The sequence below is a fragment of the Salmo trutta genome, chromosome 15, assembly GCF_901001165.1.
Source record: "Salmo trutta chromosome 15, fSalTru1.1, whole genome shotgun sequence".
Lineage (NCBI taxonomy): Eukaryota > Metazoa > Chordata > Actinopteri > Salmoniformes > Salmonidae > Salmo > Salmo trutta.
The window spans coordinates 33,423,894-33,438,426 of record NC_042971.1 but is presented as its reverse complement, the minus strand read 5'-3'; the positions used below and the strand labels follow the sequence as shown (position 1 = coordinate 33,438,426).

Here is a 14,533-nt window from a genome sequence, read left to right as displayed (position 1 = left end):
AATGTCTTTTCCACCTGAGGCAGGGGACGAGGAGCGCCCAAGAGTTCGCCCTGGAATTTCGGACCGACAGGGCCCTTATCGACCACTACCGTTGCAGCCTGCGCAAGGATGTCCATCGGGAGTTGGCCTGCAGGGATACCACCCTCACCTTCGACCAGCTGGTGGACCTGTCCATTCGGTTGGATAACCTGCTGGTCACCCGCGGATGTCCAGAGAGGGCTCTGTCGATTCCCTCTCCCAGCACCACCGCTCCGGTGCCTATGGAGCTGGGAGGTGCTGCGCTCAGGGAGGCCGGGGGAAGGGCTTTCACGTGTACCATCTGTGGCCGCAGAGGTCACACTGCTGGTCGTGCCGGGTTGGTTCCTCTAGGGGTCGAGGCAGCAGGCAGGGTACTCTGGCGTCACCCCAGGTGAGCATGCACCACTCTCATCCAGAGCCCTCTGTTGTACACCTGTTTGTGCATGTTTACTTTCCTGAGTTTTCCCCGCATAAGGCGCTCGTCTATTCAGGCGCAGCTGGGAATTTTATCGACAGAGCATTCACCCATAGGTTAGGGATCCCTATTGTTCCACTGGTTAGGCCTTTCCCAGTTCACGCTCTGGACAGTCAACCATTAGGGTCCAGGGTAATTAGGGAAGCTACCATGCCCCTGGGCATGGTGACGCAGGGGGGTCATGATGAGAGAATCAGTCTCTTCCTCATTGACTCTCCTGCGTTTCCCGTGGTACTAGGCCTTCCCTGGTTAGCTCGTCATGACCCCACCATTTCATGGCAACAGAGGGCTCTCACAGGGTGGTTGCGAGAGTGCTCAGGGAGGTGTTTAGGGGTTTCTGTTGGTGCTACTACGGTGGAAAGTCCAGACCAGGTCTCCACCGCGCTCATTCCCCCCCGAATATGCCGATTTGGCTCTCGCCTTCTCCAAAAAGGCGACTCAATTACCACCCCATCGACGGGGGGGGGGGGATTGTGAGAAATCTCCTGGTAGACGCTGCACTTCCCAGGAGTCATGTGTATCCCCTGTCACAAGCGGAGACGGTGGCTATGGAAACATATGTCTCCGAATCCCTGCGTCAGGGGTACATTCGGTCCTCCACGTCACCCGCCTCCTCAAGTTTCTTTTTTGTGAAGAAGAAGGAGGGAGGTCTGCGCCCATGTATTGACTACCGAGGCCTAAATCATATCACGGTGAGGTACAGTTACCCGCTACCGCTCATAGCCACAGCGATTGAGTCAATGCACGGGGCGCGCTTCTTCACCAAACTAGATCTCAGGAGCGCTTACAACCTGGTGCGTATCAGGGAGGGAGACGAGTGGAAGACGGCGTTCAGTACGACCTCAGGGCATTATGAGTATCTTGTCATGCCGTATGGGTTGATGAATGCTCCATCAGTCTTCCAAGCATTTGTAGACGAGATTTTCAGGGACCTGCACAGGCAGGGTATTGTGGTGTATATTGATGACATTCTGATATACTCCGCTACACGCGCCGAGCATGTGTCCCTGGTGCGCAGGGTGCTTGGTCGACTGTTGGAGCATGACCTGTACGTCAAGGCTGAGAAATGCCTATTCTTCCAAGTCAGTCTCCTTCCTAGGGTACCGCATTTCCACCTCAGGGGTGGAGATGGAGAGTGACCTCATTTCAGCCATGCGTAATTGGCCAACTCCCTCCATGGTAAAGGAGGTGCAGCGGTTTCTAGGGTTTGCCCATTACTACCGGAGGTTTATCCGGGGTTTTGGTCAGGTAGCGGCTCCCATTACCTCACTGCTAAAGGGGGGACCGGTGCGTTTGCAGTGGTCGGCTGAGGCGGACAGGGCTTTCGGTCACCTGAGGGCTCTGTTTACCTTGGCTTCCGTGCTGGCCCATCCGGATCCCTCTTTGGAGTTCATAGTGGAGGTAGACGCGTCCGAGACTGGGACAGGAGCCGTGCTCTCTCAGCGCTCGTGTACACCACCGAAGCTCGTGGGGGACCGGGAGCTGTTGGCTGTCGTCAAGGCTCTGAAGGCGTGGAGACATTGGCTTGAGGGGGCTAAACACCCTTTTCTCATCTGGACTGACCACCGCAATCTGGAGTATATCCGGGCAGCGAGGAGACTGAACCCTCGCCAGGCAAGGTGGGCCATGTTTTTCACCTGTTTTGTTTTCACACTTTCTTACAGACCAGGTTCCCAGAACGTGAAGGCAGACGCACTGTCCCGGCTTTGGCCAAGGACATGAGGGTTTATGTTTCCTCTTGCTCAGTGTAAGGCTCCTAGGCACCTGCCCAGAGGTAAGTTACACCCCTTAACCATTCCACAACGGTCATGGTTGCACCTGTCGATCGATTTCCTGACCGATCTCCCCCATCACAGGGAAACACCACGATCCTGGTTGTTGTGGATCGTTTCTCTAAGTCCTGCCGTCTCCTTCCTCTGCCCGGTTTCCCTACGGCCCTACAGACTGCGGAGGCCTTGTTTACGCACGTCTTCCGGCACAACGGGGTGCCTGAGGATGTAGTGTCTGATCTGGGTCCCCAGTTCACTTCGAGGGTCTGGAGGGCGTTCATGGAACATCTGGGGGTCTCGATCAGCCTTACCTCGGGTTTTCACCCCGAGAGTAACAGGCAGGTGGAGGTGACACCGGTCTTTTAGCCATCGTTGATCGACTTTTCATTTTCAATTTGTTTTGTCTGTTTTCCTACACACCTGGAACTCATTTCCATCATTAAGTGTTGTGTATTTAACCCTCTATTCCCCCCATGTCTTTGTGTGGAATTGTTTGCTGTAAGTGCTTGTGCACATGTTTACTGGTGCGCGTCGGTTTTTGTCCCCATGCTGGTTATTTCTTTATGCCGTTGGTTTCGAAATTAAACTGCTCTGGCTATTACTTAGTTCTGCTCTCCTGCGTCTGACTTCACTGCCACCAGTTACGCACCCCTTTACACAGTCTTTTACCGTTTTCATTTTTGGAGTGGACACTGTTTGCAGAGTGCACAACCTATGCTACGCTTGTGAGTAACACGTTTTGGTTAATTTCATTTCATATGTGAGTTTTGTCAATTTAGTCATTGTCTTTTGTTTGGAGCAGTTAGGACGTGCACCTGATTACGCATTGAAGTAGGCCTATAGGCTACCTGGCCTGCAAGCAAATGTAGGCATATAAATGTGCACATTTGGGGATCTGATTGGCTTAATGCACAACCACTATTGAGCTGTGGAGCTTCTCAAAGTAATGTTTTCTTCTTCTCAAACAGCAAGCAAACTAAGTCTGTTTTTACATCCATTGAGAATGACAATAGTTCCTTAATGTATTTGAAAAATCTTTCCAGCTCTCTCCCTTTCGATAACTACTCAGCGTGAAAGGAAAAAACGTCATGCTCTGATCCAGTGGAAACGTCATAAAATAGGCCGACCTGATTACTTCTATTCCCTTGCGTAAATAGCCTACAGCTGCGTCTGTCCCAAGCTCACCGGTGCGGGAAACTGAGGGCCCTAGAATATTTGATAAAATGTTGCAAGTTTGCTAGCTTAAGCTTCAGGCTGGACCCAAGATAACAGTTGATAAAATGTTTCAAGTTCGTTGCTGACAGACCACAGGGGGGGCAGTGCCCCTGTGACAACAATTTTGGACCCCCTTGTGGCCCCCCTAAATGTGGAGTATGAAATAATTTTTACATAAATAATTTTTGCTTTCGTTCTTTTTTTGCATCCGTTATTAGACAGTAGCAACGATGATGATTATGAACATGGTCTGCTAATGCCTGCAATGCAGTGAAGAAAACGATATGACAACAATAACATCTAATGTAACTGGCCCCTCTAACAGTACAACTGGCCCCAGCTTGGCCCCCCCCCCAGTTGAAATGGTCTAGAACCGCCACTGCCTGCAGGCTGTCATGTTTATATTTGTTGGCTTTACTGGGTATTTTTACATAGTTGGCAATGGCAATAGAAGTAACTTTTTAAATTTGCATCACTTTCATTTCGACTTGGATAGAATTTTGATAATCCACATGACAAATGATTGAGATACGAACACGTTATTATAAATTAAATGAAACTGTTCCACGAAAATGTGCATATACGAAAACCACTAACTGGCACACAGATTGGTAGAATTGGTAAGATAAATTTGCATTCCAACTGAGAAAGGTTGCAGACTCCTCATGTAGCCTATTACCGGTAAGTTCGGGAGAGTAACGGCAGAATCTTAAAAAGTGAGTAGGAGCAGGTGGAGGATGGTTGGGTCAGGCTAAGTTTTTTTTCTTCTGGTCATCTTGATCTTTGGCTCCCTCGAGTCATTTGTGTCATATTTCATCAAGCAGAGTGCTTAAAGCATCAGAGAACCTCAATGCATATAGAATTGATTTTATTCAAACACATAAGGTGTGTCTATATATGGAAAAATACACATTCAAATCAATCAAATAGTCGAAAGAATAGACGACTTTCGGTGGACCAAGATTTCCTTTTGTCGGGGACAGCCCTAAGTGTTACAAACATGTCAAACAAGAAATTATGAAACCAATAAGTGGGCATATAAATTCAAGCTAGTGTGCGTGGTTGCCACCTATTGCTTTCAAATTCAATTGGTGCCAGAAGACATTAAAATGACACCAAATTGAGGAATGTGATGCAGTTTAACATACTGTACATGCATAGAGTAAAAGAGCTTGCCAATGGGGTAAACAATCAAAGTATTATTGGCCATGGTCAGTTTGGGTCATCTCTATGAGAGCACAGCATGTCAGTCTGTCCGTGAGGCTGTGTGTGTGTGTGTGTGTGAGCGCATGTGTATGAGTCTCTGTATTTTGGTCAAAGCATCCAGCACATGCCTTGAAGTTTCCTTCCCTTGCAGCCCTCAACAGCTGGGAGAGAGACTTACCCTTTGTTTACGAGCATGGTTCCTTCTCTTGAAAAACAGAATCAGCCTCTTCCTCATCACTTGATTACTGGGAGAGAGAGAAAAACGGTTTGTTCAGCGAGGTGTGCGCCGATCTAGGTCCTATAGGGACTAGAGGTCAACCGATTAAATCGGAATGGCCGATTAATTAGGGCCGATTTCAAGTCTTCATAACAATCGGTAATCGGCATTTTTGGACACCGATTGCATTGCACTCCACGAGAATACTGCGTGGCAGGCTGACCATCTGTTACGCAAGTGCAGCAAGGAGCCAAGCTAAGTTGCTAGCTAGCATTAAAAACTTATCTTATAAAAAACAATCAATCTTAACATAATCACAAGTTAACTACACATGGTTGATGAGATTACTAGTTTATCTAGCTTGTCCTGCGTTGCATATAATTGATGCGGTGCCTGTTAATTTCTCATCGAATCACAGCCTACTTCGCCAAACGGGTGATGACGTAACAAGCGCATTCGTGAAAAAAAGCACTGTCGTTTCACCAATGTGTACCTAACCATAAACATCAATGCCTTTCTTAAAATCAATACACAAGTATACATTTTTAAACCTGCATATTTAGATCAAATAAATTAATGTTAGCAGGCAATATTAACTAGGGAAATTGTGTCACTTTTCTTGCATTCTGTGCAAGCAGAGTCAGGGTATATGCAGCAGTTTGGGCCGCCTGGCTCGTTGCGAACTGTGTGAAGACCATTTCTTCCCAATTTGCCAGAATTGTACATAATTATGACATAACATTGAAGGTTGTGCAATGTAAAAGCAATATTTAGACTTATGGATGCCACCCGTTAGATAAAATACAGAACGGTTCCGTATTTCACTGAAAGAATAAACGTTTTGTTTTCTAAATGATCGTTTCAGGATTTGACCATATTAATGACCGAAGGCTCATATTTCTGTGTTTATTACATTATAATTAAGTCTATGATTTGATAGAGCAGTCTGACTAAGCGGTGGTAGGCAGCAGCAGGCTCATAAGCATTCATTTAAACAGCACATTCCAGCGTTTACCAGCAGCTCTTTGCAATGCTTGAAGCACAGCGCTGTTTATGACTTCAAGCATATCAACTCCCGAGATTTGGCTGGCAATACTGAAATGCCTATAAGAACATCCAAAAGTCAAAGGTATATGAAATACAAATGGTATAGAGAGAAATAACTACAACCTAAAACTTCTTAACTGGGAATATTGAAGACTCATGTTGAAAGGAACGACCAACTTTCATATGTTCTCATGTTCTGAGCAAGGACTTAAACGTTAGCTTTCTTACATGGCACATATTGCACTTTTACTTTCTTCTCCAACTCTGTGTTTATGCATTATTTAAACCAAATTGAACACGTTTCATTATTTACTTGAGACTAAATAGATTTTTATTTATGTATTATATTAAGTTAAAATAAGTGTTCATTCAGTATTGTTGTAATTGTTATTATTACAAATATATAAAAATCGTCTGGTTAATCGGTAGCGTCTTTTTTGGGTCCTCCAATCGGCATTGGCGGTAAAAATCATAATCGGCCAACCTCTAATAGGGACACTACTATTGCTGTTTACACTACAACAACAAAATTATCCTGTAGGAATGGAAGCACTAAACAGTTAGACAAGATAATATGTGCACAACACATGCCTATTTAACTCTACATAAAGAAAACACATAACAATCTGCCTTCCACCTCTCCATTAATATGAGGAATTAGAGAAGGGTCCTGTATCAACAACAACCCCTAGGGCCTCCCGAGTGGCACAGCGGTCTAAGGAACTGCATCACAGTGCTAGAGACGTCATAACAGATCCGGGTTTGATCCCGGGCTGTGACGTAGCCGGCTGCGACCGGGAGGCCCATGAGGCGGCGCACAATTGGCCCATTGTCGTCCGGGTTAGGGGAGGGTTTGGACGGCTGGTATGTCCTTGTCCCATCGCGCTCTAGCGACTTCTTGTGCTTTACGGTGTTTCCTCCGACACATTGGTGCGGCTGGCTTCCAGGTTAAGCGAGCAGTGTGTCAAGAAGCAGTGCGGCTTGGTGGGGTCATGTTTCGGAGGACGCATGACTCTCGACAAAAGGAACTACCAATTGGATATCACGAAATTGGGGAGAAAAAGGGGTAAAAAGTTCCAAAAAAAGAAATCAAATAAACCACACAACCCCCATCTATCACTGGTCAACACGATCATCTACTGAGTTTGCAGACTGGTTCTTTTTATATTTTATTTAATTGCTATCTGAGAAAAATAAAAGCAGTGTGATAGGTGACTAACTTGGGCAATATGTGTACAACAAGCACATTACACACACACACCTGGACTCTCAATGCCTTGACCCTGAGAATCAGTACAGTACATTTTATATTTACACTTTAGTCATTCAGCAGACGCTCTTATCCAAAGCAACTTACAGGAGCAATTAGATTTAAGTGCCTTGCTCAAGGGCACGTCTACAGATTTTTTACATAGTTGGCCGGGGATTTGAACCAGCAACCTTTCAGTTACTGGCCCAACGCTCTTAACTGCTAGACTACTTGCCGCCGCCAGTCAGTGGTGTAAAGTATTTAAGTAAAAATTATTTAAATTACTACTCAAGTAGTTTTGAGGGGGTTTTGACTACTTTTACTTCACTACATTCCTTAAAATATTGTACTTTTTTTTACACCATACATTTTCCTTGACACCCAAAAGTACTCGTTACATTTTGAATGCTTAGTAGGACAGGAAAATAGTCAAATTCACGCACTAATCAACCAAACATCCCTGGTCATCCCTACTGCCTCTGATCTGGCGGACTCACTAAACACAATTCATTTGTAAATGATATCTGAATGTTGGAGTGTGCCCCTGGCGGTCCATAAATTTTAAAAACAAGAAAATGGTGTCATCTGGTTTGCTTAATACAAGGAATTAGAAATGATTTATACTTTTAGTTTTGATACATAAGCATATTTTAGCAATTACATTTAAGTACATTTCAAACCAAATACTTTTAGACTTTTACTCAAGTAGAATTGTACTGGGTGACTTTTACCTTAATAGAAAATTACTCAAGTAAAACTACTTCAAGTATGATAGTTGGGTATTTTCTCCACCATAAAAGACCACAACCCGAGGCCAGTTTCTCACGTTACAGGGTGATAAGAACTTTAGACCCAGACAGCCTGGCCTTCAACCCTACCAGCCAAGCCCCAACGTTGGGCCAGTAACCGAAAGGTTGCGAGATCAAATCCCTGAGCTGACAAGGTATAAATCTGTTGTTCTGCCCCTGAACAAGGCAGTTAACCCACTGTTCTTAGGCCGCCATTGTAAATAAGAATTTGTTCTTAACTGACTTGCCTAGTTAAATAAAGGTTACATTTAAAAAATTTAAAAAACTAGATATATGTTCCCTTCAGACTGACGGATCCTCTTTCTCACTGGTGTCAATGGAGCAAACACAGAATTGAGACAGCTAACATTGCAGCTAACATTGCAGACAACACTAAAGCATTAGGTCAGGTTAGAGGTCAAAGGTTCACACACAAACATGGGTTTCCATTAGGAAAATGTGGCGCCAGACATTTGAACGACAGCATTTAAAATGTACCGTATATTTAATACATTTGCGTAACCTGATTAGGGCGTGCACCCACGGTGCTCAGAACGACAGAAATCACATTTAGATTATGGTAATTCATCTCACCAGAACATGCAACGGTTTGAGTCCTTCTTACCTAATTCTGACGTGCAATTTGAAGATGTTAGAATAACTGTCCATATTTACTTTTCCTCAGCCAACAAGACAAGTAACGAACAGTAAAATCACTAGCCTATGTCAATTTACTATCCTCCATAGTAGACAAGTTTACCTATTCTATTGGTCTTATTCTGTGCGAGAAAGAAATAGCCTATTGTGGGACGATAGATCACAAATTCATACAACTATTCCAAAAACCATAAACGTTAAATAGCAAATCAGGCTGATGCAACATATCAGAATGTTTTGCTTAAAAAAAACAATAGAACATTATAGAAATAGGCTAATTAAGTAGCCTAAATGTTTTAAAAATGCATAGTGTCTCCGGCTCAATGCAAAGTGGTGTGTGACGCACAGCAACCTGCCTAGTTGCCTATGCACTTGAATCGCGAATCGAAGCAAGCATCAATTACCAGTTGAGAAACAGTAACACTTTTTAAAATCATGGCCATTGAAAATGTTTTTAAAACACGAATTGTTGTGCAACAATTAGGCTTCTGAAAGCACATATTTCACTCCAGCAGCAACGAACGAGCCATTTGATGAGCTGTAGCAGCAGCTCTCACGCTACATCGACTGGTATTCGCAAATGGGATTTTTTTTTCCTTATCCCGGACAATTGGCCGGCGGCAATTTTATTTATCGACTTTCCATAATTATTTTTTGGGGGGTAAAAGCCGGCTATCTGAAACCCTGACACACATGCTTCTTTACATACTGTACACACAAGAAACAAAAGTGCATACTCACGTCTTTATGTTGTCATGGTATACTTTAGTATCAGACGGCTGGTTATAAAGGGGCTAAGAAAAAAAAGGGGGGAAAGAAATCAGTCTATAAGTATAAGTAATTAGCTACAAGCATTGTAATAGCTCAATTCATTGCTACTATATGCAGTTTTCGAAGCACCTTAACACCGCATTCGGAAAGTATTCAGACCCCTTCACTTCTACCACTGTCAAGTTACAGCCTTATTCTAAAACTGATTAAATTGTTTATCCCCTTTAAATCTACACACAATGGCCCATAATCACAAAGCAAAAACAGTTTTTGAAATGTTTTCTATGTATTCAAAATAAAAACTGAAATAAAATATTTACATAAGTATTCAGACCCTTTACTCAGTACTTTGTTGAAGCACCTTCGCCAGCGATTAGTCTCAAGTATTCCTGGGTATGACGCTACAAGCTTGGCACACCTGTATTTGGGGAGTTTCTCCCATTCTTCTCTGCAGATCCTGTTGGATTGGGAGCGTCACTGCACAGCTATTTTCAGGTGTCTCCAGAGATGTTAGATCGGGTTCAAGTCCGGGCTCTGGCTGGGCCACTCAAGGTCATTCAGAGACTTGTTCCAAAGCCACTCCTGCGTTGTCCTGACTGTGTGCATAGGGTCGTTGTCCTGTTGGAAGGTGAACCTTTGCCCAAATTTGAAGTCCTGAGCTCTCTGGAGCAGGTTTTCATCTGTACTGCTTAGTTCATCTTTCTCTCAATCCTGACTGGTCTCCCAGTCTCTGCCGCCTAAAAACATCCCCACAGCACGATCCTGCCACCACTTGTTTCTCATGGTCTAAGTGTCCTTTCGGCAAACTCCAAGAGGGCTTCACGTGCCTTTTACTGGAGGAGTGGCAGCCGTCTGGCCACTCTACCAAAAAGGCCTTATTGGTGGAGTATTGTAGAAATGGGAGAACATTCCAGAAGGACAACCATCTCCACAGGGGAACTCTGGAGATCTGTCAAAGTGACCATCGGGTTCTTGGTCACTTCCATGACCAAGGCGCAATCTTGTCTGGGAGCGCTAAGGACAATTCCTTCGACCTCATGGATTGGTTTTTGCTCGGTCAACTGTGGGACCTTATATAGACAGGTGTGTGCCTTTCCAAATCATGTCCAATCAATTGAATTTACCATATGTGGACTACAATCAAGTTGTAGAAACATCACAAGGATGATCAATGGAAACAGGATGCACCTGAGCTTAATTTCAAGTCTCATAGCAAGGGGTCTGAATACTTACGTAAATAAGGTATTTGTTTTATATTTTTTATAAATTAGCAAACATTTCTAAAAACCTATTTTCACCTTGTCATTATGAGGTATTGTGTGTAGATTGATGAGGGGAAAAATTGTTTCATCCATTTTAAGAATGAGGCTGTAACGTAACAAAATGTGGAAAAAGTGAAGGGGTCTGAATACACTGTATCTAGGAAACAATCATTCAGAATATCCTCAACCACCTACCAGTTCAACCTTGGGACCAAGACCTTCAAATATCTTATGGGCCTCTTCAGCTTTTTTCTGCAAAAAAGAAAAGACAATATAATGATAGTTAGTATAGAACAAAATAAAATAAACCTTTTACTCAAAGTAGTAGTCCTTGGTGACTGAACACACAATGTGGGCTGCAAGCGCTGTGGTTCCATTTGTTCAATTAAATTAAATTACAATAATTTTTTCCTCAGCACACACACAAACATGAAATAGCGGCATGTATGTATGCATGCATGCATGTACAGTTGAAGTCGGAAGTTTACATACACCTTAGCCAAATACATTTAAAATCAGTTTCACAATTCCTGAAATTTAATCCTAGTAAAACTTCCCTGTCTTAGGTCAGTTAGGATCACCACTTTATTTTAAGAATGTGAAATGTCAGAATAATAGTATAGAGAATGATTTATTTCAGCTTTGATTTCTTTCATCACATTCCCAGTGGGTCAGAAGTTTACATACACTCAATTAGTATTTGGTAGCATTGCCTTTAAATTGTTTGACTTGGGTCAAAAGTTTTGAGTAGCCTTCCACAAGCTTCCCACAATAAGTTGGGTGAAATTTGGCCCATTCCTCCTGACAGAGCTGGTGTAACTGAGTCAGGTTTGTTGGCCTCTTTGCTCGCACACGCTTTTTCAGTTCTGCCCAATAATTTTCTATAGGATTGAGGTCAGGGCTTTGTGATGGCCACTCCAATACCTTGACTTTGTTGTCCTTAAGCCATTTTGCAGCAACTTTGGAAGTATGCTTGGGGTCATTGTCCATTTGGAAGACCCATTTGCAACCAAGCTTTAACTTCCTGACTGATGTCTTGAGATGTTGCTTCAATATATCCACATCATTTTCCTGCCTCATGATGCCATCTATTTGTGAAGTGCACCAGTCCCTACTGCAGCAAAGCACCGCCACAACATGAAACGGCAACCCCTGTGCTTCACAGTTGGATGGTGTTCTTCATCTTGCAAGCATCCCCCTTTTTCCTCCAAACATATTGGTCATTATGGCCAAACAGTTCTATTTTTGTTTCATCAGACCAAAGAACATTTCTCCAAAAAGTACAATCTTTGTCCCCATGTGCAGTTGCAAACCATAGTCTGGCTTTTTTATGGCGGTTTGTAGCAGTGGCTTCTTCCTTGCTGAGTGGCCTTTCAGGCTATGTCGATATAGGACTCGTTTTACTGTGGATATAGATACTTTTGTACCCGTTTCCTCCAGCATCTTCACAATGTCCTTTGCTGTTGTTCTGGGATTGATTTGCACTTTTCGCACCAAAGTATGTTCATCTCTAGGAGACAGACCTTCCTGAGCTGTATGACGGCTGCGTGGTCCCACGGTGTTTATGCTTGCGTACTATTGTTTGTACAGATGAACGTGGTACCTTCAGGTGTTTGGAAATTGCACCCAAGGATGAACCAGACTTGTGGAGGTCTACAATTGTTTTTCTGAGATCTTGGCTGATTTCTTTTTTGATTTTCCCATGATGTCAAGCAGAGACACTGAGTTTGAAGGTAGGCCTTGAAATACATCCACAGGTACACCTCCAATTGACTCAAATTATGTCAATTAGCCTATCAGAAGCTTCTAAAGCCATGACATCATTTTCTGGAATTTTCCAAGCTGTTTAAAGGCACAGTCAACTTAGTGTATGTAAACTTCTGACCCACTGGAATTGTGATACAGTGAATTATAAGTTAAATAATCTGTCTGTAAACAATTGTTGGAAAAATTACTTGTGTCATGCACAAAGTAGATGTACTAACCGACTTGCCAAAACTATAGTTTGTTAACAAGAAATTTGTGGAGTGATTGTAAAATAAGTTAATGACTCCAACCTAAGTGTACGTAAACGTCCGACTTCAACTGTATGTATGCATGTATGTATGCACATATACAAAGTAGGGATCTGTGGAAAAAATAAAAATCCAGTTCTGTCTCCCTAAGTGTCTGAAGTCTGAAAATACAGCGTCTCTTTCCCAGGCAGCACTGTGTGGTGAATCTGCCTGCCCAAAAGAGGAAAGCCAACGGAGATCATTGCCAGGCAAGGTTATTACATTGACACTTTAGTCATTCAGCAAACGCTCTTATCCAAAGCGACATACAGGAGCAATTAGGGTGAAGTGCCTTGCTCAAGGGCACATCAACATATTTTCCACCTAATCGGCTCTGGGATTCAAACCAGCAACCTTTCGGTTACTGGCCCAAAGATCTTAACCGCTAGGCTACCTGGCGCCCAACAAGAGTTTCAATAAGAAGCTCAAACAGATGAAGGAGAGCGACCAAATAAAAGGCTCTGGTGCACATTATCTTCCATGTATTTCCAAACTATTTTACACAACTAATAGTAATGTGTCCATCTGGATTCTTTTGTGTTTAAGCTTTTGTCCAAATTATGCATGAAAAATGTATAAACTGCAGTTGTTTGAATAAGAGACAAAAGACAAAATTATCTTCTGGTATAGAATAATTAATAGACCTTGGCACTAGCAACAGATCTCTTGTATCTACTCCGTAAAAAAATTCAGAAAAAATAAATTATACAAAAAAAATATATATATATATATTTTTTTTTTCATAAAAACTCTGCCCAGAGACTGCTGTGGCATATAACCAAGGCCACAGGGGGAATGTTCTACGTGGCTCTGCTCTCAGTCTGGGCTGAGGAGAGGCTTTCCCGCTAAAAGGGTTAATGGCTAGCTGAAAAGGATGCAGGCGGTCTTGTGAGAACGCAGACATGAACTAGTTACCCACACACACACACACACACACACAGTCCCACCTTCCCCTTTCCCTCTGCTAAAACACACATACACTACCGTTCAAAAGTTTGGGGTCACTTAGAAATGTCCTTGTCTTTGAAAGAAAAGTACATTTTTTGTCCCTTAAAATAACATCAACTATATATATATATATATATATATATATATATATATATATATATATATATATATATATACACACTTTTTCCATTCCTTATCTTAGACTTGTGTGTATTAGTTAGTTGTTGTGTGATTGTTATATTACATTTTAGATATTGCTGCACTGTCGGAACTAGAAGCACAAGCATTTCGCTACACTCGCAATAACGTCTGCTAACAATGTGTATGTGATCAAAACAATTTGATTAGATAAAAGTACAGTGTGGTTAGCACCAGGCAATATAGAGTTAATTCTAATTGATCTTTTAGGGCAAAATTCCAAATGCCTGTATAGCAAGGGAGTTAATGTCCGCTTGTTCTCATGTTATGTTTTTGGCCTTGTCTCCTTCACTCCTTCTGTGTTGTGCACCCCCCACCCAACAACAAAATATGAAAGATAGCTTCCTCTGAAAATAATCAGTTTCACCTCACTATTTTATGATGGACCAAACCTCAAATGCATCGGTCATATGGACACCAAAACACATTGTCATTATTTTCCTATAATAGAGAACTTAACCGTTATAACGATACCCTTATGTCTCAATTCTAAAAATTGAGCGCAGAGTAGACCCTACTAAAATAAGAGTATCAGAAAACATTGATTTGGAAAATGTATGCTCAATTTGTCACGCACGGCATTGCGGTACCACGTACCCCTAGCAGCATTTTATCCACAGAGTTGTGTGCTAGCTGCCCCGTCTGTGTTATATAAATTT

General features: G+C 42.8%; 1 protein-coding gene across 1 annotated transcript in view; it reads right to left on the bottom strand.

The window, feature by feature from the left end:
* ncor1 (nuclear receptor corepressor 1) overlaps positions 1-14,533 on the bottom strand; it is a 117,644-nt gene that overhangs the window by 69,083 nt on the left and 34,028 nt on the right. Inside the window, exons 7-9 of the mRNA XM_029691136.1 lie at positions 10,870-10,926; positions 9,383-9,435; positions 4,862-4,928 (exon numbers count right to left, since the gene is read on the bottom strand). Of these exons, the coding sequence (XP_029546996.1) occupies positions 4,862-4,928; positions 9,383-9,435; positions 10,870-10,926 (177 nt within the window). The remainder of the gene's footprint in view (positions 1-4,861; positions 4,929-9,382; positions 9,436-10,869; positions 10,927-14,533) is intronic.